This window comes from Corvus hawaiiensis, chromosome 19 (assembly GCF_020740725.1).
Source record: "Corvus hawaiiensis isolate bCorHaw1 chromosome 19, bCorHaw1.pri.cur, whole genome shotgun sequence".
NCBI lineage: Eukaryota > Metazoa > Chordata > Aves > Passeriformes > Corvidae > Corvus > Corvus hawaiiensis.
The window spans coordinates 2,991,930-3,016,133 of record NC_063231.1 but is presented as its reverse complement, the minus strand read 5'-3'; the positions used below and the strand labels follow the sequence as shown (position 1 = coordinate 3,016,133).

Below are 24,204 nucleotides of genomic sequence, written 5' to 3'. Positions count from 1 at the left end.
TTTTTCCTAGCAGGGCTCTGTTTTCATTCCATAAATACATGTGGGAGAATTCCATTTCAGAATTACGTTTTTCTCTCTGCAGCCATGTTCTTTTCCTTTTCAAACTTTGAAGTGCTTGCTTTTGCAGTGGGATAACTGTGCAGTATTTGGGACACACAGCAGAACACCCCTGGCTCACGCTTCCTTCATCTCCCGCTGCAGATCCATGGAGCAGTGAGTGTCCAGAGTCACCTCCCTGCCCTCCAGGAGGTTCCTGATGGGGGTGTTGCGGAGAGATTCCTGATGGATATGGATTGCAACAAGCCAAATATTCCTACTTCTGAAATCATGTCAGTGTTCAAGGCAGAACAGCAACTCATTTCACAAAGCTCTGCTACAGTACCTCGAATCTCTGCACGCTTTTAGCTGAGTCCATCACATTTCTATTTATGATCCAATTACAAGCTGAATGTAGGCTGGAAGAGCAGAAGGAGCAGCACATTAATCAAATTCCCTTGTAATGACTGTGTTCTCATGTGGGTGATGCTCTGAGGTGTGATACAAGGCAGGGCACACAGTGCTGGCTTTTCCTGTCCTTGCCCAGGGCTGGGCTGTCCCTGGGCTGTACCTGCTCAGCTTGGCAAGCATCCACGAAAGGCTGTTGTAGTGATGGGAGAGCTTATTCCTGGCAGCAAAAGAAATTGTCCCTGTGTTTCAGGCTACTACATTTTCCATTCATGGGGAAAATAGAAATAATTTGCATATGCTAAGAGAGAGATGAAGGATGTTGCAGGAGCATCTTCTCAGCCCAAGATGGGGACTTTATCTGCATTTCTAAATATTGATGTTTTTCTTCTGAACATGATGTTTCCTAGCAATATGCTTTTTGCCTTGGAAAAGTTATTTTCCACTTACAGTACATTGGCAGCCATTGTTTGTATTGTTCAGGATCAACCCTGGGATTTTTCTAAATGTTATTTTGATTTGATGACTGTTCATCAGTGAATTATGAAAGCTCTGATTGTTTAGGGCACAAGAAGGGCACAATGCATTACTGGGTCACATGCTCACTTAATGCATACACATTGTGGTGGCAGTAGTAATAGCTCCATTAAAGAACAAAAGGTAGCAACACATAGAAGCTCTGGATCTGGCCAATCCCCTCAAATTACCATAAATATTTGAGCAATCTGAATAGTTTTGGACTCTGTAGTAAAGCTTTCCTGTTTTTATCTGGCACTGAAGGAATGTGGAATAAAGTATTCATTTAACAAAGTACAAAAATGTGTGCTATGCAGTTATAATCATGTGTCATTAATCAGAAAATACTGCAGAAACTCTGACAAATTAAAAACACAAGGATGTGTCTGCAAGGGCTTTTTCAGTCATTAAAAAGCTGCTTCACCTCTCAGGCAAACTATTTAATGGCAACTCCTTGCTCAGTGTACTGACATCTTCAAAGGCTCTGACATCTGTCGGCCTTTGAACTACCATTAAAAAATATTATCCCATTTCCATTCTTTTATGCCCATTTTTTTAATTATAGTCCTTCTTTCAAGTTAGGAACATGGTTGGTTTAAATGATGCTGTCCTTTCGTTTTCAGCCACCCAGCTGCGGTTTGAATAAATTGATGTAGAATCAAAGGCGGGACTTTAAAGGGAAAAGGTTTGATGGACTTGGACTCCGAACCAGATGAGGTTTTATGATGAAAAGGGTTTAATCCCAGCACAGGCATCGCTTCTATCAGTTGAGCAGTACAAAGCGATTCATATATATAGGTTCACGAGAAATGATCTTTTTTTTTTTTTTTTTTTTAAACAGCACAGATCTCTTCAGGACTTGCAAATGTGGCATTAGCTAATATTCAGAGAGCTGATTTCCTTTCATCCACCAGAAGCTTATGATTATAGTACAGTTCTCGAATTGGAAATGAGAGCTGCAACACAGATTTAAGGCTCTGCTGTCTGATTTGTATTCAATATACATGTCACTGCGGGACAAGCCCGTCTAGGCCGAGCTGGTTCAATGAAGGGAAAAACCGTTTCAGCATCAGAAATCGGGGGGGGGGGGGGGAGGGGGGGGAAAGGTACCAATTAATTCTTACCTGCTCTACCTGAGTATTGTGTGGGATACTTGGTGGATTACTCTCATTGCCGAAGCTGTGCAAACAAACCCTTGTGGTAACATTTCTTTGGCATCAGAAGCTGCGAGGGAATACGCAGGATTAATCAGTAATGGCTCCTAAAGCAGCCATTTATATGGAAGGCAATGTTTGTTTTTCTGTGCCTGAGTTTCAAGGAGGTTTAGCAGAGACAGCCCTGGTATTCCTTTATAGCCATAGCCTTCATTAATGTGTTAATTAGGCCTGTGTGTGGGGAAAACTGAAATCTCTGTCTCACAAGTGCATCAGAAGCCATTTGTCAAAGCTACCACCTCAAGGTATCTAAGAAACAATCTCTCTACTAGTTCCCTGATCTTTGTGTTAGTAAAAATGCGCTACAAAGTCATGATTTCTAATTTTCACAGAGTAAGATTGTGTCCTTCGAAACAGTGATGCTTTCCAGAGAAGGAGAGCAACAGATTTCAAAAGTCTGCAAATTGTGTCCCCTTAGAAGGCTGTGCCTCACTGTTGAACAGAAAGGAGACAGCTCCATTTGGTGCTCTGCCTCAGTCAACAGTTTCTCCTTCAAGCACTTACCACAGCTGTTGTTCCCTGCCAAAATACTCCGTTTTGGAGTAGTACATTTTTCCTGATTTCTTAATGCAATTTTGAGGTTGTGTTTTGGGTTTGGTTTTTTGAGAGAAGAGAGCAGTAAATATAAACATGGACCTGTATAAATGGATTATAAATGGGTTAGTTTATTTTACTCCTATTTCATAGAGTCTGCATGTTTAGTATGTATTTAGATTTTTATATTTAAACTGTGTATTAATATTTATTTGGAGTACAGTAGATCCAAAACAGTTGCATAAATAAATCTGAAGAAATTCCTGCGCCAGGATGCAGTGGGCTATTTGTCATTCAGAAAACGAAGTGGCATCAACTGAATTCAAGGACAAACCGAGGATGAAAAGGACAGAGATCAACAGAAAGGTGCCAGAGGAAGACACTGAAACCCTCTCGATTTCAAGGGAAGGAATGTTATGCACAGTTTCCATTTATTTTGGAAAGATCATCCTGTGATTGATCTCATCTTTCTGAACTGGTAGCTGTGGAGCAGGAGGCTTCCAAAAGGTCTCTGAACTCCGGAGAGCCACTGTCGAGATGATGGGAAGAGTGCAACCAGCACTCAAGGGTGAAGGTGCAGAGAGGGAGACTTGAACCAGCATCAGCTGGGGGTATGTGGCAATAGGTACCATCACCTGATGCCCTCAATTCCAGCCTGGCACCTGAGTTGGTTAAAGACCACCTTCTCCAGGATTTTCCTCCTCAGGTGGAGTTGACACATTTCTCTGTTTGATATCAGGCTTGACACTACACATAGTCTACTAGAATGTGCTTCTTCCAATAAAAAATTGAATTGAAAAGGAGAAAGCTGAAAGTTGGACCTGTGTGTGTAGTTCTTCCTCTTATTTGTTGTGAGCAGCTAATGTGAGAATGAGAATTTACCACAACTGATTAACAGAAATACTGCAGCCGTTGTTGCTGCCGTGCAGAAATGAGGGATCTGTGCAGTTAGAAGCTGATTATTTCTTTCAAGTCTAAACCTGTGAATGACACAACATTTATTTCTGGAGCTGCTGGATTTCAGGATTTCTGCCCACACATGTTGACAGTCATGAACCCGAGAACAAGGACTTCATGTTTGGTTAAAGACTGTCGCCTTCACTGTAAAAGTGCGACATCAGAAATGAGAGAGGTTCCTGCTGCTTGGCATTATTTGGCAGAGGAGAATAGGGCAGGTGGTGCATTGAAGTCTTCTGTTGCTGGCCCAGAGAATGACAGAGTTGGGTTCCTTATTTGGCTTCCTGTGATTATGCTGTGGTTTTGAAAAATTTATCTTTTTCATCTCAGTAACAGTCAGGGCAGAGCTTGGACAGAGCTATGAACTGGGAGTGTTCCTCAGGTACCTGTTGAGTTGGTCATGGCAGAGGCCTGAACAGGGGTTGCTGTCCAAAGTGGGCTTGGCTACAAGTATGAACTTCAGAAATCAAAGATGGGAGATACTTTATGCGTGAACAGCTGATTACTGAGGCTTTGTATCTGCAGCTTGTTTTTGGTTTGTCCTGTCAGGTTTTGTGTTCGATACCATTTCCATTAAAGTCATCATAAAACCCTCATGGGTTGCGTGGGGTAAAACTTGGGAATATTCAAAAAATGTGTGTTTTGAGCAACAAATGCATCCAAAATTGAAGTGTGTGATGCTTTTCTAGGTGTTGTTTGGAGGCATGGGGTTGTTTTGGCTTTTTTACTTACAGTGAAATCTTTTCTCTAGCTGACAGGCAAAGACATTTGCATAGACAATGCAGCATGTTCCTCTTCTGGGGACAAATTGGGAATTATAATACGTTTAATTTTGCTGCCTCATAGAGATGAATGTCTGTAGTAATCCTTAAATCTGCAATACATCGTGTCTGCATTTAAATCAGAATTACACATTGTTCAGGAAATGTTAATGCTTTTAGATTTAATGTGTGGAAAATTTAAATGCAAATGTTTTTTAAAAGCTTTGACTTAGGGGATGCTGGACACAAAATGCTCTGAGATTGACAGGTAGTTCTTCCCAGTCCACTGCAGAGATCTTTAGGCTCCATTTCTGGATTCCATTGCAGGAAATTCCTATTCTTCCTTAAATATCAGTAGCTTTTCCTCACTTTCAGAACAAGCTTTACTCCAATGTTATTTCAGAACTGAACTTATCTTTAGCATTCATCTGAGAGGAATATTTTCCTTTCACATCCTGAAATGCAGAAATTAAAGCTTTAGAGTTCTTCATAAAGGAAAACAGGGAAGGTGTTTGGTGTAAATTTCATCAATTATCATTTAGGGATGGATTGTTATGGTTTGTATGATGCAGAAAACCTGCTATTATATGTCGATTTTCATTTACTTTTTAGCCACTCTTCATTTTATTTCTATTTTGCTCTCACAAGTTATTTTAGGGGATCACTGCATTAAACAGGTATTTATGGCTGATTTATTTTCTTGTCACCATCAAATTTAAGTTCCGTTAATTCACTTATGTAGATTATGATGTGCCCATTTGAGAGTCTCCATTAAAATTCTGTGTAGAAAGACAGAAGGTAATGAGTCCTCTCCTGGCAGGTCCCTTAGCAGTTTTATTAGAATAATTTTGTTTGTACAAAGAAGAATACAAAGGTAAACATTCCTTTCATCAGATAAAAGGAGAGGAGAAAGACGGCGGAATTTTTAATTTTTGTCTCAGTAATCTGTTTCAATGCAAATACAATAAATCAGGGAAGAAGAATCTGCTCTGGATCAGTGTCCCAGGCAAGAGGGCCAAGTCTCTTACAGGTCTTAGAACAGTTAAATGGAAAATGTATTTACATTTATCACAATTCAACTCGGTGAGTAATCCTTTGGCTCATCAATTCTCTGCATTGTTTTGTTACATGTGTAAGCTCGAGGTTCTTCCCTTTGACTAAAACTCATTTTGTTAGGAAGGCAGTGACAATAACCAACCTAGATGAAGTTCTACTTTCTAGATGCTGTTAACTAAATTGGAATCAAATGTACTTATGTAAATTAAGAAATCAAAATAAGCTCTGTTAATTTTAAGCTCTTTGTGGAGCTGTTCAAATGGATGTCTGATTTTCTTTCTTTCTTCTCCCCTCTCCTTTTTTTTTAAGCCCAGTTTGTAGCTTAAGTGCCATTTACATTAACTGGGATTTAGGCAGATGACTGGCTTCTGTAAAAGTCCAGATCTATTTCAGTGCACTTCTTTTGGGAAAAAAAAATCATCAAAATTTGTGTTTTCCTTAATGCCGTGTCACAACAGATCTCAGAAATGTGCTAAGATGTAGAAACCAGAGTCAAGCCAATATTTTCAGTGTAACTTTTCCTACTGGTGTTTTAATACCTGTGTGTTTCTTGTTTCTTTTTAGTTTTCAGAAATAGGTGGCAAAGTTAGTGAACAGTTTGGGGGTCAAATCACCTGTTAATTGTTGCTTAAGCATATTTATTTGCAGGAATGACACAGGTAGACTCATTTTTCGTTAATTTTATTGGAAATGGAGCTGAGCAGAAGGTAACTGTTGTTCTTCATGAGTCAACACTTCCACTGTGTTTCAGGAAGTACTTAACAGGATTAGACAAGACAGAGAAAATACATTGCTAAAAAGTAAAATCTAGTCTTGAAGGGTGCTGGACCTTCCTTGGGATGGTGTTCAGTGCAGGATTTGTGGTGAGGGGGGTGTTTGGATACCAGAGCTGAGTGGTGTTTACCCTCCAGCATCACTGTACAGGTAGGGTGGTATTAAACCAGTCCCCACCCCAAACTGAGACGCTGGTAGCTGCAGGATAAGCAGAGTTAGTAGGAATAAACTTCTATCAGATTTGTAAATGTTAGAGGCATTTTTCAGAGCATGCACAGTGCTGGAATAGCCCAAGTAAAGAATCTTACCAAAGAGGTTTGACCTTTAAAAGCAGCTTAATGCCATTAAAATTAATAAAATAAATATGTAAGTTAGCAGCTCAACACCTCCATTTACAAATCCCAGTGGGTATTTTCAAGAAAGATGTCAGAGGTACATTTGCAAAGGTGAGAGAAGTTGAGGTTGTGTGGAGATGGAGTGAATAGACCTTTGCATAAATCCTGGAATATGGGGATTGAGCTCTGACCCTGCTGAACTGCACATATTTCACCCTTAGTTGCACCTGCACTGCTGGTACTGAAGTTTTTTTGACACTGGACATTCATCTGTGTGAGGTGAGCCTCAAGATCTGCCCCTCCCTGTGTGATGTGAGTGTTAGTGAGGTTAGTGCAGGTTAGTGAGTGCAGCTTTGGTTTGTGTAAGTTTCCCTCCAAGACCTAAACTTGATCATATCCAGCCTGATTTATAAACGGAGAACATTTCGCTTATGAATGTATTAATAACTTCACCCCAATCACTGCAATGTAGTCACATATAGGATATATAAAAAAAAAGATAGATAAATAGGATGAAGATGGCTCCTTTTTAAGAAGCTCTGCAATAGCACCAACATTCTGGACGGATTTCTTTTCCCCTCAAGAACGAGAACACTTCAGTATGCACAAAATACTATATAAGCATACAATAAAATGCATCTCTGAGAGTTGAAGCTGATATTTTAGTGTTTCCAGGAAGTCCTAGATCACTGACCAGGACTATTTATAATGGTGGGGGTGCTAATTTCCATGATTTTCCCTGGAAGGGCTTGCACACCTCCATGCTCTTGGAATGATCAGTGCTCTTAGGAACTGAGCCCAACCTACTATAGTCGTTGAACTGTTGTTCATTTTCACTTCATTTCACACCATTTCCTTTATCTGCTCCTTTAAATACCACATTTATGGGCCTGTGTGTTCTTACCCAAAAGGCATTTAAACTTGACAGTGTAATAGACTGTGCTGCGAAAACTAAATAGCTGTTTATTACTTATCCCTGCTAATTTGTGCTCTGCCACATCATTACCCATGTGATAATGTGCCACTGGTTTTCTTTGCAAATGAAATCACATCTTTTGAATGATTCATAATATTGACAAATTGCTGATTTTACCAGTCATGAGAGAAAAAGGATAATAAGTTCTTTACATATTTTAATTGAAATTGCCATGGTATAGAATATATTTTTTAATATAGTTGTTTAAATGGACATGATTGTGTTCATTACAAAGGAGCCACAAATAGCTGCCAGGTGGCTGGACTGGCCAGTTGGAATTCCTTTGGCATGGAGAAAAGCAGGTATACTGGGACCAGTGAGTCAAATTCAGTAGGATGACTTGTGGACGAAAAGATCAGAGAGCCATTAGGACTGTGCCTGGGCCTTGGCTGGCAGGGTCCAGAGGGTAAAATTCATGAGCATAGTTCCTGAAAACCAGAGTAAGATCAGCTAAGGGGAGGATTGTTGTCCCTTGCAGAACTGCAGTAGAAAAACTCATTAATATAAATCAATTTTGTTCTAAACACAAATCAACATTACACACATTTGAAGTTCTTACAGCTACACTTTTTTTCTAAGCTTAGAGCTGCAAATATTTGTTTATTTTTCAGACTTCTTTTATGTTAAATGCATTGGTTGTTTTTGTGATTGTAGAGAAACTTGTATGACCTGTTTCCCAGCATTTGATAAAGCTTTGTTTGCTCACAAGAAAGCTGAAGCCATTCAGATTCCCACTTTCAGCAGATAATCCCCTCTAAGGTGTTTTGCAGTAAATGTGCCACTGGTTGCTGCGTGTCTGGGACAGGACACTTCATCCCTCTCTTCTGGGACACTGCACTGATCATGGGTAAAAAGGGAGTCATAGTCGCCACTGAATCACTGGGTGTTCCTCCTTCGTTCCTTATTTTCCTTTCACTTCTTCATCATCAAAGTGAGATTTGTTTTTACTACAGACTGCCTTTCCCTTGACTGGACTGATCTCCTTTCAAAAATAATCCAGTGCCCAATAACAAATGTTATGGATACCTCATCCGTCGCTGTCACACTACGGCAGCGTGACAAGGCACAGAGAGACAAATGTCCCTTTCAGAAGGGCCCAGCTGATGTTTCACAGCACACATTGCTCATTTTAGTGTTCTTCCAGAGGAGGAAATGCTGAGAAGGTCTTGGCACACAGAGGCAGAAGCTGCTTATCTGTGGGTCAAATAGGGCTGTAACTTACAGGCTGATACTTGAGGTTATTATCCTAGAGGAGATCTTTGGGATCATCCAGCCTAGTCCATGCTACTGCTCAGAGGTTCTGGGGGAAGTTGTTGTAGGTTTTTTTTAAATGTTACATGCCAGCAAAATTAAGCACAGCAAAGTGAGCCCTGTGCAGTCATCTCTGACTGGAGCCAAGTTAGCCCAGCACAGAAAACTTCTGAAACTCAGTCTGAAGAGTTGTCAGGAGCCCCTTGAGAAGTGCAGGGGTGTTTAACAGTGATGCTCTGTTCCAGCAGCCTGAGTGCTCCCAGCAAGACAGAGCAATGAGGTTACTTCAGCTTCATCTTCTGGGAGATCTTAGTCACTTACTGTAAATCTGCTGAAGCAACACCTCAGTGATTCTAGATCTGCGCCTTGGGGAATAAATTAGGAGTGCATTTCATCTTAACTCTCCACTGCCTTGTTTTTGTGACTTTAAAATGCCCTGGACACTGGAGCTGAGCGTGGTGATGGGTGCATGTGGTTTGCTGTGTAATGCACTGAGACAGTGAGCTCCGTGTGTTCCATCCCCATGAGTGTGAAGATGCCGTCATGCTCCAGCCTCTTCCTCAGAAATTGATCCAAGGAAATGCTTCATGGGGGTGAAGTAGGAGCTCCTGAAAAATAAAGGGAATTTGTGTTATCATTGTTTTTAATTAGAACATAGTCATTCGGTCCATTTCTCATCCCTGTTTGCCTGTAAGTGGAGCAGAGTTTCAGACATCAGCAACAGATTTTAATTTAAACTTTTTGCCAACTTTATATTTTCTTATGCAATTTACTTTTTAAAATTAAGAGCACATGTTTTCCTTCCAAATAACACGCAGTACATTTATTGGCATTTTAAATAGGCCAAAGTGAGTGACCAACCTTCTTTTTCTTTCAAGTCTATTTTTTCCCTGCAGGCAAATTGCTGTGGGCTTATGACCCACCCTTTTTATGACACTATTTCAGCACAGATATTCTTAGTTAGAGTTCTAAGTTATTTCTTTGAAACAGGAATAGAAATCACCACCTTGGCCAGCAGTTCCTTCATCTAAAGGACGTACAAGTATGTCATATAAACTCATATGAAATCTCTGCTCTGTCACACACTTTATGTGTTTGTATTTTTGTTTTATTCGGGATACTGTGTAAGCTGGTGTTGTCTTGCTATTTGTTGTCCTGTATGTGGATTAATGGTCATTTTACAAAATGCTTCCTTGTTTGGGGCATGTTCCTGTGGCATGGCCATCCTGGGAATTGCTACAAACTTCTGCATCCTTTCTAAAATAGATACAGATCTCTCTTATTTCATGTGCTCATACCCGTACAACCGAAATAGAGACTACAACACTTTGATCCAGAAAAGGCAGCAAGTGGCAGTAACATTTTGGCCCTGTTATGTACTGTCAGCCTTTATTTCTTATGTTTAATCCCTGTTTAGCACAATAATAATTTGCTTAGATGGGGTGTTTAAGGTGTGTTTTTCTCACAGCAGCTCTTGTACTCAGGCAGTTGTTTGGAGCATATAAACAATTTGGTTCCCAAACAGAGATTTGGGCAGCCAGAGGAGAATTTGAGAAACCAATACTGAGAAAGTGTTACAAAGAAACTATCCTGCCCTCGAATCTCGAGCCTGAGAAGTGAGATTTTGTAACTGCAGCTTTTATTTTCCCACAGAATCGTTAAGAAAAAGACAGTTGCTCATAAGTTTTATATTTCACAGATTTTTCGCAACTGAGAGTTAAGTCATCTTGGGGCTTTTTTTTCCCCAATTTGCCTACATTTAAGTCTAATAATAGTTTATTAAACCTGGCATGTGGAATAGCAGAGTCTTAGTGCTGGAAAGTTTGGGATTCATTTCCGCAGCAGTTGGGAGATATCTGTGTCACACAAAGTTGTCTCAGGCACTGAGTTGTTCGGGCGTAAGCTGCTTCTGCCACTGACTTTGTTTATGGGAAAAACTAATCTGGCTGTGAGAACTGGACTTATTTGAAAGTAATTGACAAGAACTGTGTCTGGGATGCCCAATATAAGCTTTTTCCAGTCACTTTGGAGAGATTAGATGTCTTTTAACATCATCTTACTCGCAGTGAAGTTGCTCCAAAGGGACTCCTTTAATCATATTAGTTTCGCTGCCATCTTCAGAGTCTTTCTTCTTCCCTAGTAGAACCAAATCTGCTTTTGCCATCTATTAGGTCCAACATTAATGCTCCTTTGCATATTAATTACTGCTACTTTACCTATAACATTCAGCTCACTATCAGCTGTCCCCAGTTTTGGCTCTGAAGGCCGGGAGCTGTTACTTCCTCCTTACAAAAAACGTGGGATTGTGTTTCATTTTCTGATGGCTTTGTATAAGAACCATTGAATAAAGAATGAAGTAAAGCTTAAAAGGTGTAACAGTTGAGTCAAGAATTCACCCAGTCTTTATTTTGGCTTGTAATGTCATTTATGAATGAATTTTCCTTGTATTTTAAAAAGTTAGCCTTGATTTCTTACCCTAAATATTTTAACCAACTTTTTAGGGAGCTTCTGAGCAGTGTAATTCCGTAGTTTCACTTATGTGTGTGTGTTGGGGGTGTAATTAAAGGAAGTTTTTTATTTTAAAATAGAAAGGAGAAAAAAAAAAGAAGGAAAGTGGGGGAATGAACTTTCAAGAAGAACTCTCACAGATTAAAATATAATTGTGACTATTCCAGGCAGGACTTGCACTGGGGCAGCTGTTAAAAACCCCAAATTGTCCGTGTGTCAGTTTGGTACTCAGACCATATCATCCATCAGCAATTGCAGCTCTTATCTTCGTTGAGTTAGTGCTGATTTGGGTAAGGAAAAGGCAGGCTGTCATGTTCTTGTGATCTGGAGATGAAATCATTTTCCGAAAGAATTATAAAAGTACATTGCGGATTATAATTATATACTGAGACGTACTTTACATTTTCAGTCTGTATACAGATTTAATAAGAAATTAAACATGTGTAGAGGAAAAGCTCAGGAAAGGAAGGAAAGGATCTATTGCAGATTACAGTATATGGAACATATGTTTGAGATAATGCTGATAGGGCTGAAATATGTGGCCTGTGTTAGGGTTCTGTACACAAATGACGTGCTCATTCCTTCTCCACCATACACACAACCTTACCTTTGACATAGCAGGGACTAATGCCAGTGAGTAATTAAGAAAGCATGGAAGCAAAATGAGTTTCTGAGATGGTTAATATTATTTAGTACATGTTACAGCTGTGATAGCTGAAGGACAAACTGAAGGTTTGAAGGGAGAAGACGTCTTTTATTACACCATATAGTTCAAATCGCTTCAAAAATAGGCAAACTTTCAAGCCTTGATTTTTTTTCCTCTCTCAGATCACAGTATTTATAGAAATCTGTCTTGGGAGATTAATGTACAAGGCAATAGATCTGATAGTCATTCATGTCCCAACTTTGGTCAGAAACAAATGTTTCCTTTTCAAACTTTTGTAGTAATGTGGTTCTCAGAGGCTGCAAATAGATGGTGTAGCTGAGTACAGACAGTGTATTAAAAGTGTCTGAAGAAGAAAAATAGTAGCTGGAGAGAAGGAGCAATTCAGAGCTCTAGAATCAGTAACTGGAATTCCAGGACAATGGGAACTTTAAATATACACTGCTTTTCCTCAGATTTTCTTGTGAAACCTTTAGTAAGTTGAGCTGAGCCACCTGTACTTGTTTGATTCTGCTCTCAGTATTGTCACATCCTCTGTGAAAGAATTCCGGGGAGCTGCAAAGTTTCTTGTGAAACAGGGAGGACAAAGGGGGAAATCCTGTGTGAGTTTTCTAGTCAAAGTACTCATTTTCAGAATTACATTTATAAATGAAAACATCCATGTGCTTTCAGTGTCATGCTTCACACTTAGCTGTAAGGACAGTGCTTTATGTCCCAGGTGTGGTGCTCCTGTACTTCAGTGAAGAACCCACAGAAGAAATGGAGTTAGAAAAGTAGCTAGTGAGAGTTACATGCAAGTGCAATCTGAAGTAATAGGTGTGTATCTACTCCTGTTGTAAAGTAGCAGAGTGAATTCTGTAGGATTAGGAGTAACACAGCTTTATCCTTGTCACTTTGATCCCTCCCCCTTGGTGTGCCCCCATCAGGGACTGGCAGCAATTGATAAATGATTGGTGACACTCTGATAGCTCACTGGAAGGCAGCAGGTCATTTCTGAAGGATAAAAAAAAAGGCATGGATAGGGTATGTAGTGATTATATGCCACAAACTCAATTTCTCCTCCAAAAATGTCCATCTTAGCAGTGCTTTGGGCGGGAGGAGCTGTATTTATCCGTGTGCATGAAAAGAAAGGGAAGAGTAAGAAGAAAGGCGAGGAAAAGGCACAGAGCATCCTCTGAGTCTGCTCCTACCCCAGCTAACAGCCTGTCAGAGAAAACCAAGTGGGTTTTGTGTTGTGGGTTTGGGTTTTGTCACTTTGTTTGCTCTTTCTCTCAGGTGATCTCTGGTTTGGAGGGCCAAATCCACAAGCTGAGGGAAGAGCTGATTGAGGCAAATGCTCTGCGGAACCAGCAGCTGCTGGACCTGAGCCTCCAGCGGGACGAGGAGAAGCTGAAGGCAGCTCGAGACATGGAGGCAAAACTGAGCAGTGTGAAGATGGAGATGGAAAAAGTGATAGCAGACCTGAAAAAGAAGCATGCAGCAGAGACAGAGGCGGCCTTGGACAAGGTAAGGGATTCACAAAGAGCAGCTCCATGGGGCAAAAGCGCAGCAATCACCCCAAAGGTCAGCTGAGCAACGTTTTCCTAAGGAAAAATGTTTAGGGGTCACTTGAGTTGACAAAACAGATGCAGACCATGAGATGCCAGAGTCACAGCATGAGTGTGGGACGTTCTGTGCTTCTGTGATGGAAGCCTTTGCTCTGGACATGCTGGGGCTGGGCAGCACCTCCAGCGGGGGTGGAAGGTGCCATGGGGTGCTCAGGAGCCAACAGGACTTTAAAACCACGGGTGATTTCACAGGTAAAGCCAGCCAGGACCAGGCTAATCTTTCTTTGCTGGAATAGAGACAGTAGAAAGGGCGGTTCTGCCTAGCCAAGCTTTTTCTACCTTAAAAAAGAGGGTGAGCTCTGAAGGAGGAAAAAACTCAGGCTCAGAGTACAAGGAAATTGTGTCTGGTTGCCACAATGGCTGGTCTAATTTTACCTGTGTACATCAAGTGAGAAAGGACTCTGGGTAAGATTTGAAAATAGAAATTAGTGTTTCAGATTGATCAAGGCTTCCCTCCCGTTCTGTTCTGTGGGGTCACTGCCCACATCCCTGCTTGCTGAGCATCCGTTGGACCCATGTCTTGAATTCAAGTATTCCCCCCATTAGGGAGCTAAAACATGCAAGTTTTATTTCAAAAGCTAAACTAAAAAAACCCTACTTAATATTTATGGTAGACTGTGTATGTGTAAGCAGATAGTTGTTGAAGTGTCTTTTATACGTTGCATTAAGGTACTAAATCACACATTTTCGTGCAAGGGGGTGTGCAGTGGCACAAATTAACAATCTGCATGGAGTGTTTGAGCAGCCTTTGTGCAAGTGACATTTCGTTTACCTGCGTCAGGTTCTTGGTCTGTAATTTTAAAGAGCATTCGGAGGATTATGTTGGAAATCAGCCAGCCTGAAGCCATTAAAATGGCTGTGATCAACAATTCAGAATCTTTTCTGAATGTAAGGAAAGCTCTGCTTGGCATAATTATTTAAAGCCAAGGTCACAGAAAGTATTTAAACCTTTGAAATTCATCATTAAAGGATTAATTTTAACTCAGGAAGACATTGTCATTTTTGCTTAAAAATGGAATTTGAGTCTCAATTCTTTTCTTTCTTTGATCTTTTTTTACATGTGTAGTATAGCAAAAGAAAAGTTAACTTCTTTACATCCTCAAATTAAAGTTACAAATAATCCTTCATAGGGCAATATCTTTAATAGTCTTGAATTGTCATTTCTGTCAGAAATACTGGTTTTCTTTAATTTGTTGGATTTTTTTTCTATTTTTCAAAAAATTTGCTAATTTTAAGCTATATTAACTGCTATTGTATGTTTTTTCTTTAACCTACTTCCCTATTTTACCCTAATCTGAAGAGCACATGTTGAGTAAAAGATAGGAGGGGAAAAGAAAAAAGTATCTCTGTTGAAAAGTCTTTCACAGACATGTGAAAATACCTGGCATTACCTTCAAATCTCCATTTCCCCATTCTGTTTCATTTCTGTCTTGCAATTGTAGAACTGTGGCAATTGGCCACAAAATCCAAAACTCAAAGTAGCTTAGAGGGCAAACTCCATTTAACGCTCAAAAGTAGCAGTTTCAGCTAATTTAGTTCAAATCTTGATCCTATTACAGTCCACAGAACTTTGATGAAGATGATTTTATCCAAGAGGGGGAAAAAAGCATCTTAATTACAGCATGAGCCTTGAAACTTGTTTTTGAAAATATTTTCTACCAGGTTACCTTGAAATTTAGGACAATATGGGAGAAAAATTTGTTCTCTAAAGTTACTTTTTTTGGTGCCAATTTGTGAAGACTCCTTAAAAATCCAATGGGAAGCTGAATTTCACAGTTTAGGTGTGGAACATCTGACTGTCCAGATTTTCTGAAAGTCAGTCCATTCTCAAGTGAGGGATCTCATTCCTCTGTGATCTGCTCTGTGAATAATGTTGATTTCTGTGTGGATTGCTTTGTGTCATTGTGGACTGTTGTTAACGTGAACATGAGGAAATACAAAAGAAATGATTCATACTTCAGTGACAAGAAAAACAAAAGTACAAATGGGTAGAAGAAGATCCAGGATTCCTCTGGCATTGCCCTCCCCATAGTCCTGCTGCCGTGGGGATGGGAAGGAGGAGAGTGAGAGGCAGAGACAGGGGAAGGAAGAGTCTTCGTTACAGGCACACTGATCATTTAAATATTTGTTGGTATTTGTGGACAGCTTTTCAATATTTAGGGACACATGATTTATTCAGGTCTGTAACTTTCTGTTGCTTGAAAATCTCAGCTTTAGAGCTGGGACATTCTTTATTGTCATGTTAGTTCCTGAGCGTTCCCTTTACACTCCAGGGTTCGTCAGGATCGGTGTCTTTTGGAGATTCCTGGGACATTTTTAGGATTGTGCCTGTTTTTTCCTGCTTTGCTCCTGTAAGATATTGATGCATTTTCAGCATTTTCTGTACATATCTAGGTGAGCTGACCAAAGTTTTAGGATCATTTTTCCTGCAGTGTTTTGTCCTATTAGGAGGAAATCCTTCCCTGTGAGGGTGGTGAGACCCTGGCACAGGGTGCCCAGAGAAGCTGTGGCTGCCCCTAGATCCCTGGCAGTGTCCAAGGCTGGGTTGGATGGGGCTTGGAGCAGCCTGGGACAGTGGAAGGTGTCCCTGCCCATGGCAGGGGGTGGGACTGGATGAGCTTTAGGCATCTTCCAACCCGGACCATTCCATGTTTGATATTCGGGAACACACAGACCTGGAGCTGGGCTCTACTGATGCGTGATTTGGGCAGGGCCAGGTGTGTTCCAGGTTGCATCAGCAGCACTTGGGGCATGAACACTCGTCAGCCAGGTGCAGTGGACTTGGAGCATTTCCAGGTTTGCCAGGCATGACTGAGAGCAGGAGACAAAGTCTGAGTGTGTGCAGATGTCGGGCTTGGCCGCCGCCGCTGTTTGTAATGTTCTGTGGGATTTTCTTGGCAGAGGAAATGAGCATTCAGCATGGCCTGAGCAGAGCAGTGGACAGGCTAACAATGCTCAAAGGAAGCAACCTTGGAACACTGAAAATATCTCATAAAAAAGCTCCCTTTGAGCAGCACACATGAGTAAATTGGAGTGGGAGAAGATGATGGTGGGGTTTTTTTTTCCTCTCTAAATAATTTTCAACATTTAGCATTTTATTGACTTTTTTTCTATATTTAAATAGATATTTTGACTCATTCTGTTGAAGGTTTATGCAGGTTCCAGGAACATCTAATTCTCTTTCAGTGCTGCTTTTCTTGTGGAGAAGTAATTCACATTTTTGTGTATTGACTGTACTGAACACACATGACATTTGATTACAGGACAGAGCTGTAGTCAAAAAAACCCCAAAAACAAGTTAAACACTTTAGTTTTGGGACTGCAATTGTTTTGATGGAAGTAAGCTGTGAAGTGGTTCCCTCTGGAGAGATGGGACTCCAAGGTGGCACAAAACCTGGCCAGAGCCATGCAGATCCTGCTTGTGGGCTTTAGTGATGTTGATGTTAGTTGTACGCTGAGATTTCTGTGATTTTAAATCAAATCTGATGTTTACAGTTTTCACCTGTAGCAATCACTCCACCTGTATCTGGTGCGAAGTCCACGTAAAACTAAGATGCTTGGGGACCTTAAAGTTAAGGTCACTCTGTAAGTGACCACTTCCCTAATTAGGAATAATTATTCTATACAACAGTTTTGTTGCAAGTTAATGTTTTTGTAATTGGGCCCTTTTCAAAACTTTTCAGACAGTGTCCTCTAGTTGGATACTTATTTTCTGAGCAACTTGCATATAATTTGCAAATAAGGTACTGATAATGTGCCCTAGAGAACATTTCAGCCCCTCCTTCAGCATCAGGCTCTGTGATGCTGGATTAATTCCTCACTCAACCCAGTTGGATGTAACTCTTTGGGCATATATTCATGCTGCATGTGCAGGAATATCTGTGATTCACAGTATCTCTTCTGGCACTGTTGCAGATGATGTCACACTGTTCAGCACTGGCAAAGAAATAGAAGATGAAGGGAAAGAATATGACATCTTCTGAGATGAAAGATACTCCAAGAGATACTTGGTTAAAAGTATTGAGGTTCCCCTAAGCAGTTACTTCTGCTCCTAAAGTACGAGCATTCTGTGCCTTCCATGAGTTCACATTTCTCAGTCCTGTCTCTCCAGCTCTGGTTCCTCTCTGCCAACTCCACATTTCATTAACACCAGACATGGTTCCATCTTTGTCCCTAAGACATTCTGAGAACTGGATGCGATGGAACCTTTGATCTGACACCTTTCACTTCATTAACTTGAAGACTGAAGCCACACTTGCAGATAACTTTGTTTGTGGGAGCACTCAGAGGAGCTGTTTTCACACTCACTGCCGTGATTCCCTGGTTATTTACATGGGGGCAGATAGGTCAACCATAAAATGTGGACGTATATTCTTCCCGAGTGTAATGATCTCATTAAATTGTGTCTAATTGTAATGCAGACCTATGTTTGTGTCCTTGCTGAATGCAGTCAGGATCTCTACCAGTTGTAGATGTGCCATTTTTTTAAACTTGTTTTGAGTCTATTACATCAATTATTTAGCTTAGGCCCCAGCTATGAATAATTTAAGGAGCCTCCAATTCTTACCAAGAAGAGTTGGATGTTTCCCAAGACTCTAAATTTTTTTTCATTATAATCCAAGAACTATTGTCTATGATATTATCTCTCTGTTCCAGAGTAGTAATATTTTTATTGTTTTTGTTTTGTAGAGCCTGTGTACATTAAATTACATTTGGTTCTTGAACGTTTCTGACACAGCGATAGTGATTCACCAACTAATGTTAATAAAAATGAGCGTAGTACTTTGGCTTTGTTGGAGAAAATCTAGCAAAACCAGAAATGTGATGCCAAAAGATCACGTAAAAGCAAAACATGATGCCAAAAGATCAAGAAGAAATGTATTTCACAAAAATATTTTTAATGTATGTTAGCACAACAACCACAGATTATTTAATCTGCCTTCATAGTACCTTTCAACAAATCTTTTAAAAACCAGTTTCCTCTCTAGTGTGTCCCTTTTTGCACTGCTCCTTCTGATTCCTCCAAAGAAAAAGCAGGATGATGGTGGACCAGGAACATGGTCACAGGAATTGCATCATCCCTCAGGGGAGCCATTTGGAAGAGTCTTCAATCAACACAGCCAAACATGAAGAAAAAAATGGTAGAATCATCTCAGGGATATTTCACTCAAATAAGACTAAACAGAATTTATGGCCCTCTCCCTACTGGAGATGTTTCAGAGCAAGAGCTGCAGTTATTCACAGAGTTACTCTGCTCCTATCTCCTTTAAAAAAATAAGAATAAAAACTCAAAAAAACCCAAACCAGAAATCAACAGGTCAGATGTCTGCTCATCAACTCTATTTATAAAACTGGTTCTAGAGTTAGGAGCCAGGAGAAGTTGGTGTAACTGTCACTGTCACTGTGGGGAAAAAATTGTGCACCCATGAGCAACAGGCTCACTTTTAAATATCTTTCTTAATGTCTGAAGGGAGATCAAGCACCATTATTTGCAGTTACAAATAGCACCACAGGGTTAAAAATGAAAATAATTGAAGCAATGCTGTTAAGAAATGAGAACCAGACAAGAGATAAATGGTAAGTTATGACAAAATATGGAGTTAAAAAGATGGCTTTCAGCAGGGCAAAGGCTGATATGATTAAAATTCAGGCTCGGTCATACGGCCCATATTTCAGCGCACTTTACTCGTGTCCTGTCATATCAATTATAGCTGGGTAGTTGTTGGAGAAGTTTGCCTGGGTTTTTAACCAACTGGTATTAATCTGAAGTATGTTGAAGAAGCATTCACAGGTGGGGTTTTTTTGTTGTCTCTGTCTCCTCTTTCTTTTTCAAGTGTTTGTCCAAACACCCCTCCTTGTTCTGCAGCACCTGGGCCCACGCTGCCTCTTCTCAATTCCATAACTGCCAGGTTTTATCCTTTGGAGTGTATTCATAAGATCAAGACTCACAAAGTCATGGGGATGGTGGATAAGGTGAATGCTGAGGTTTTGCCAGTGGCAGAACAACTGTTGTAGTTACTTTTTCAATCGTTTCCTGAGCCTTTCTTCACTCTCCAAACAACCTGTAACACACTGGCTTTATCTTGTAATACACAATTGCTTATTATTTCAGCTTTATTAAATATTTTTAAAAGCCCAATTGAATCATGACCTCACTCCCTCCCTCTTTTGCCAATACCTTGTGTCTTGGAAAAGGCTGATTGCTTGTAGGTACAGTTTTCTCTGATTTACGAATTTTACTTATCCTTACATTCCTGAGTACGAGATAATATTTGGAAAACATTGGCTGTTTTCCAGTATGGTGGTGACTGTAATGTGAGATTACTGGTGGAATTTTTTATTTTAACAGCTCTGCCAATTCATTCTTAGATTTGTTCAGAATTATTGAATGAGGTCTGGGTTCCTGGTCAGGTGTGACAGGAAGGATTCCCTGCTCCTGGGTCCCAGTCCCTGCAGCCATCCGTGCTGGTTTCTCTGGGGCTTCTCCATGGCTTTGGTTGTGCAAACAGCAGTAACTGGTGTTTGTTCCTTGGAATTAGAAGTAGAAATTTCTCCTGTATCCACAAGCTCCACATTCTTACTTTGCTTTGGAGTTTCTGGGGTGATGCATCCTTTGCACAAAGACTCTCTCAAGTCCCCCAAACCCCAGAGTCAGCACAAGCCGCTGCAAAAGGTGCCCCGTGGAATGTGTCCATGACATCCCTGCTTGGGTCAGCACTATAAAAAAACCAGATTTCCAAATAGCTTTATGTACAAAAAATGCTCAGTGATCAAGACCAAACTAATATAAAACATAATAATTGCATATTTAAATTCTGGCACGATTTGAAGACACTGTTTACACTCATTTGCTCTTTCTTCATATCATTATAATAGAGAAGAGCTGCAGGTGGCTTTTTTCTTCATTTTGGAGGAGAAGGAGTGTTTGGGAAGTAGGGAAGGGGTAAAACAACGTTATTAGTCCTTCAGAGTCATTAATGTGAAGAAAGAAAAGTGCTCCAAAATGACTTGCTTACAGCTGCAGAACATGTCACGGAGTAAAACCCACCTTCATTAAATGGGTGAGAAAGAATTCTAATTGTTTTGAAGTTCTTATGATCAGTCTGCATGTGCTTCATTGTAACGTGATACTAAAAAGCCTCAATTATGATTTGTATATTTTGGTGCCAGAAGGGTTTTTTTCTTATGCTAAATTATTAAGTTCTGTCAGCTGCTGGGCTGTCATATAGAGATACAGTAAATCACATTATATTTTGTCATGGATTACACAGAGCAATAAATTTGGGAACAGAGATCAAAGTAGTTTCACAATCACATCTGAGTGTAGGAGGGGTGTTTAACTTGTAGAAAATCTGATTTAGGTGAAACTGTTGCAGTTCTTGTGTGAATTTGAAATGAATTTGAATGTTTGCTTGAAAATGAATAAGGTACAAATCCCCAAAAGAGTTCTCCTGTATTTAGTTCAGAGGAGTTAGTTCTGACCTACAGCTGCAGGACAGAGAACAGATAAATAATTAAACATTGGGAATGTTAGGAGTCTTGCAATGCCTTATTTATGTTTTTAATTGCTTTGATGATTGAGCAATATATTTCATTTTCTTTTTAACTGGGCCTTTGCTGGACTTGGGAAGTTTCTCCTCAGTGCGTTCTGGCTCTGGGAAGTTGTCACTCTTTTCGGGAAGCTTGTCGTATTTAAAACTACAAAATGTAATCCAGCATAATCTTGCTAAGGAGCACTGATGGCTTCAGATCACAGATTTTTTGGGGGATTTGGTCATGTTTTCAGTGTCTGTCTTTCCAACTGTAGAAGCTTAACTTTTGTTGGGCTCTTGTCTAATGATGTCGCTTCCTAATACTGAGTTAACTTCGTGATACTGAGTTAATTTAGTGGTACTGAGTTAATTCAGGGATACAGAGTTTGTCCTTTTGTTCCCAGTTTCTCTTCTATTTGATAGCAAAGATTCTATCTTAAAATGATACATACATAGAACGTCTTTCTGCTCATTGTCTTATTAATACATGCTTGTTATTGCCACAAAATTCAACTTAAAACAGCAATGCAGAATCTAAAACCCAAAAATCTCATTCTTATCCCTTTATAATTATTTCAGGAACCTTAAAGTCTCTCCTTGGCAAAAATCAAGACGTGTGAATTTAGCTGATAAATAATGATAAAGTGCCTGGGTCTCGGCAATCTCCAGTTTCGGAAAGAATTGTGTTATGTAAAGCTCAGATTAAATAGTCATAGGATCAGTGTCACATCTCGGGACTGTTGCCTTCTATTTGTGGAGGAAACTTTAGCTTCGACTTGCATCTTCAAAGGTGTTTCACAGCCTCGTGGTTTCGCTGGGTGTCAGCTGTGTGGGTACCAGAAACATCTGGGCCTGAGTGATTCAGGAAACTTCTTTACGTCAGAGTTGGGGAGAGGAGTGAAGTGCCTGCGTAGCAGAGTGTCCGGTATTTCTCAGGGATAAAGGCAGCTTGTCAAAGGTCAGGTAATTCTTGTTGGGTGCATGTTTTCTTTGTTAAAGCTCTGAAAAAGAACATGCCACCACTTTTGATACAATATCTGAAACCCAGTTTAAATAATCACCTTTGTTTAGTTGCACGGAACAGAAGAAAACCAGGAAATATTAAGAAGGTAATCCAGGAATGTATTTGTGATTTAGGGACCCTAAAGTGGAGAGTGCTGCAGTCTCCCCATCTTGGCTAGGTTACTCTATCTCATTTGAGTGTTGAGCTGTAGGAAGAACTGTGCCATAACATAAAACTTGACCCAAAAGTTGGTGTGAATAGGAAGTTACTGAGGAATCTCGAACCCAGCTGCCCAGTGTGATGGATGGCAGATGAGAAGCAATGACATCTGTGATGATCACTTGAATATCTTCATTTGCAGGAATCTCTGTCACCACAAAGCACAATACCGATTTTGCCGACAGTCATCTGATGATTGATGAGAGTAAATCAAACGAAAATCAGCCGTCTTTGCCTGTGCTGCCCATGATCCCAGCCCAGAGCTTATCACACCCACACAATCTTTTGGCAAAATGTCCCAGAACAGCTTCAGATTAAACCACAGTTCTCTGCCAGTCCTTTAAGTGCCTGATGCACTCACCAGTATTGTCTTCTGTGAAGGGTAGTTCAAGCATTAAACAACTGCATGTGGTAAACCCAGGCTGTTAGTCTGGTTTTAAATCCTTGTCTTATATGCGAAGCTGGTATTTTAGGCCAGTTTGTTTTAAAATAATATGCCTGGCTGACAGCAATATTGACTCTAAATCAGCATCAGTGATGCTGGGGAATATTTAGATGCTCAGTAAATCCATGAAGGGAATAAAGGTGTCCTGGTGTAAGGCTGGTGTAACTTGGGCATCAGCCACCCTGCAGCTGGAGTCCCACAGAAGACTTTCTGGGAGAGTTAAATGTCTGTATTTAGTTCCTCCACATAATTTCAGAATTATTAGAAATACTCTGTTGGTTTAAATGAAAAGTCTGGAATTTGGAGTTTTCCTAAGGCACAGTTTGCAGAAGCAGTTTCTCAGTGGGCCCCCATTAAGCACAGAATTACAATGTGCTGCAGAAAGGCAATTCTCTGTGCAGGTACTGTCAAAGTCATTTCTATTCATTCCTGGGTTTTTCCCAATGAAAAGTACTTCACACATGAATGAGAGGGTTTTTTCTCCTAAAGATGTATATTTAATGAAAAAAAAATAAAAAGGAAAAGATTTGTAGACCTCCAAAAGTGAAATGTAAAATAGAATATTAATAGGATTTTGGGATTTCTATCATTCACTTTCAAAACCCTTGAAGTCATTTGGTACTTGACTAATTATTCTGTTAACATCATTTTGGGTATTCAGCTATTTTTAATGGTCTTTTGGGTGGTTCAGATTACATATCTGAACTGGTGTGCTATTTTCACTGCTGAACAGAGATCCAGCTTTCATTTTTGTCTGATTGGTGGGGAGAGCAGGAGAAAGAACAGGAGTATTGGTGTAGGAAGTCACCCACTGTCAGTATTAGAAGCACATAAGGAAAATGCATGTTTCAGGCTTTGAGTCCGAATGGAATTTTTATGTACAATCAGATGAACTTTAAAGGCAATCTGCTGATCTCTGAAGTTTAAACAGATATTATACAGAGGGTTTTAACATACTTCTTAACAAAGATTTCCACCGTTAGCTGTTCTGAAGGTCATTTTCTTCTGACATCTATCAAATTGCACAATCTTGAATTTTGGTACAAAGCATAATGCTGTCAAACTTAAAATAGAAATATTCCAGAATGTGGAGTGGTGTGTTGTTTTTTGAGGTAAATGGGCCCCATTTACATTAGTTCTTTGATGTTAAATTCCTTGCTGCACATCAGAGAACAGTTGCTCTTCCCTGGAGCAAGTTTTCTTTCTTCTTCTTCCCCCACCCTTTGATTTTTTCCTCCTTTTTTTCTTCTTCTTTTTTTTTTTTTTTTTTTTTAAGTTTGCTTACACTTTTATCTAACTAATTATGGAGGATCAGCTTATGGATGGCCACTTTTAGCTAGTTGCAGGCATTCTGAAAAATGATTCTTTCATATCTAGTACCCTAAGCAGAAAACTTCTTAAATCTGCT

General features: G+C 40.0%; 1 protein-coding gene across 6 annotated transcripts in view; it reads left to right on the top strand.

Annotated features, from left to right (window-relative positions):
• Positions 1–24,204, top strand: part of CEP112 (centrosomal protein 112) — a 158,266-nt gene that overhangs the window by 84,315 nt on the left and 49,747 nt on the right. For 5 of the 6 annotated variants that reach the window (XM_048323684.1, XM_048323681.1, XM_048323682.1 and 2 more), the window contains one exon: positions 13,266–13,496. In XM_048323684.1, the coding sequence (XP_048179641.1) occupies positions 13,266–13,496 (231 nt within the window). Of the gene's footprint in view, positions 1–201; positions 2,050–13,265; positions 13,497–24,204 lie in introns of those variants that run through there. The other variant, XM_048323686.1, reaches the window with a different exon arrangement.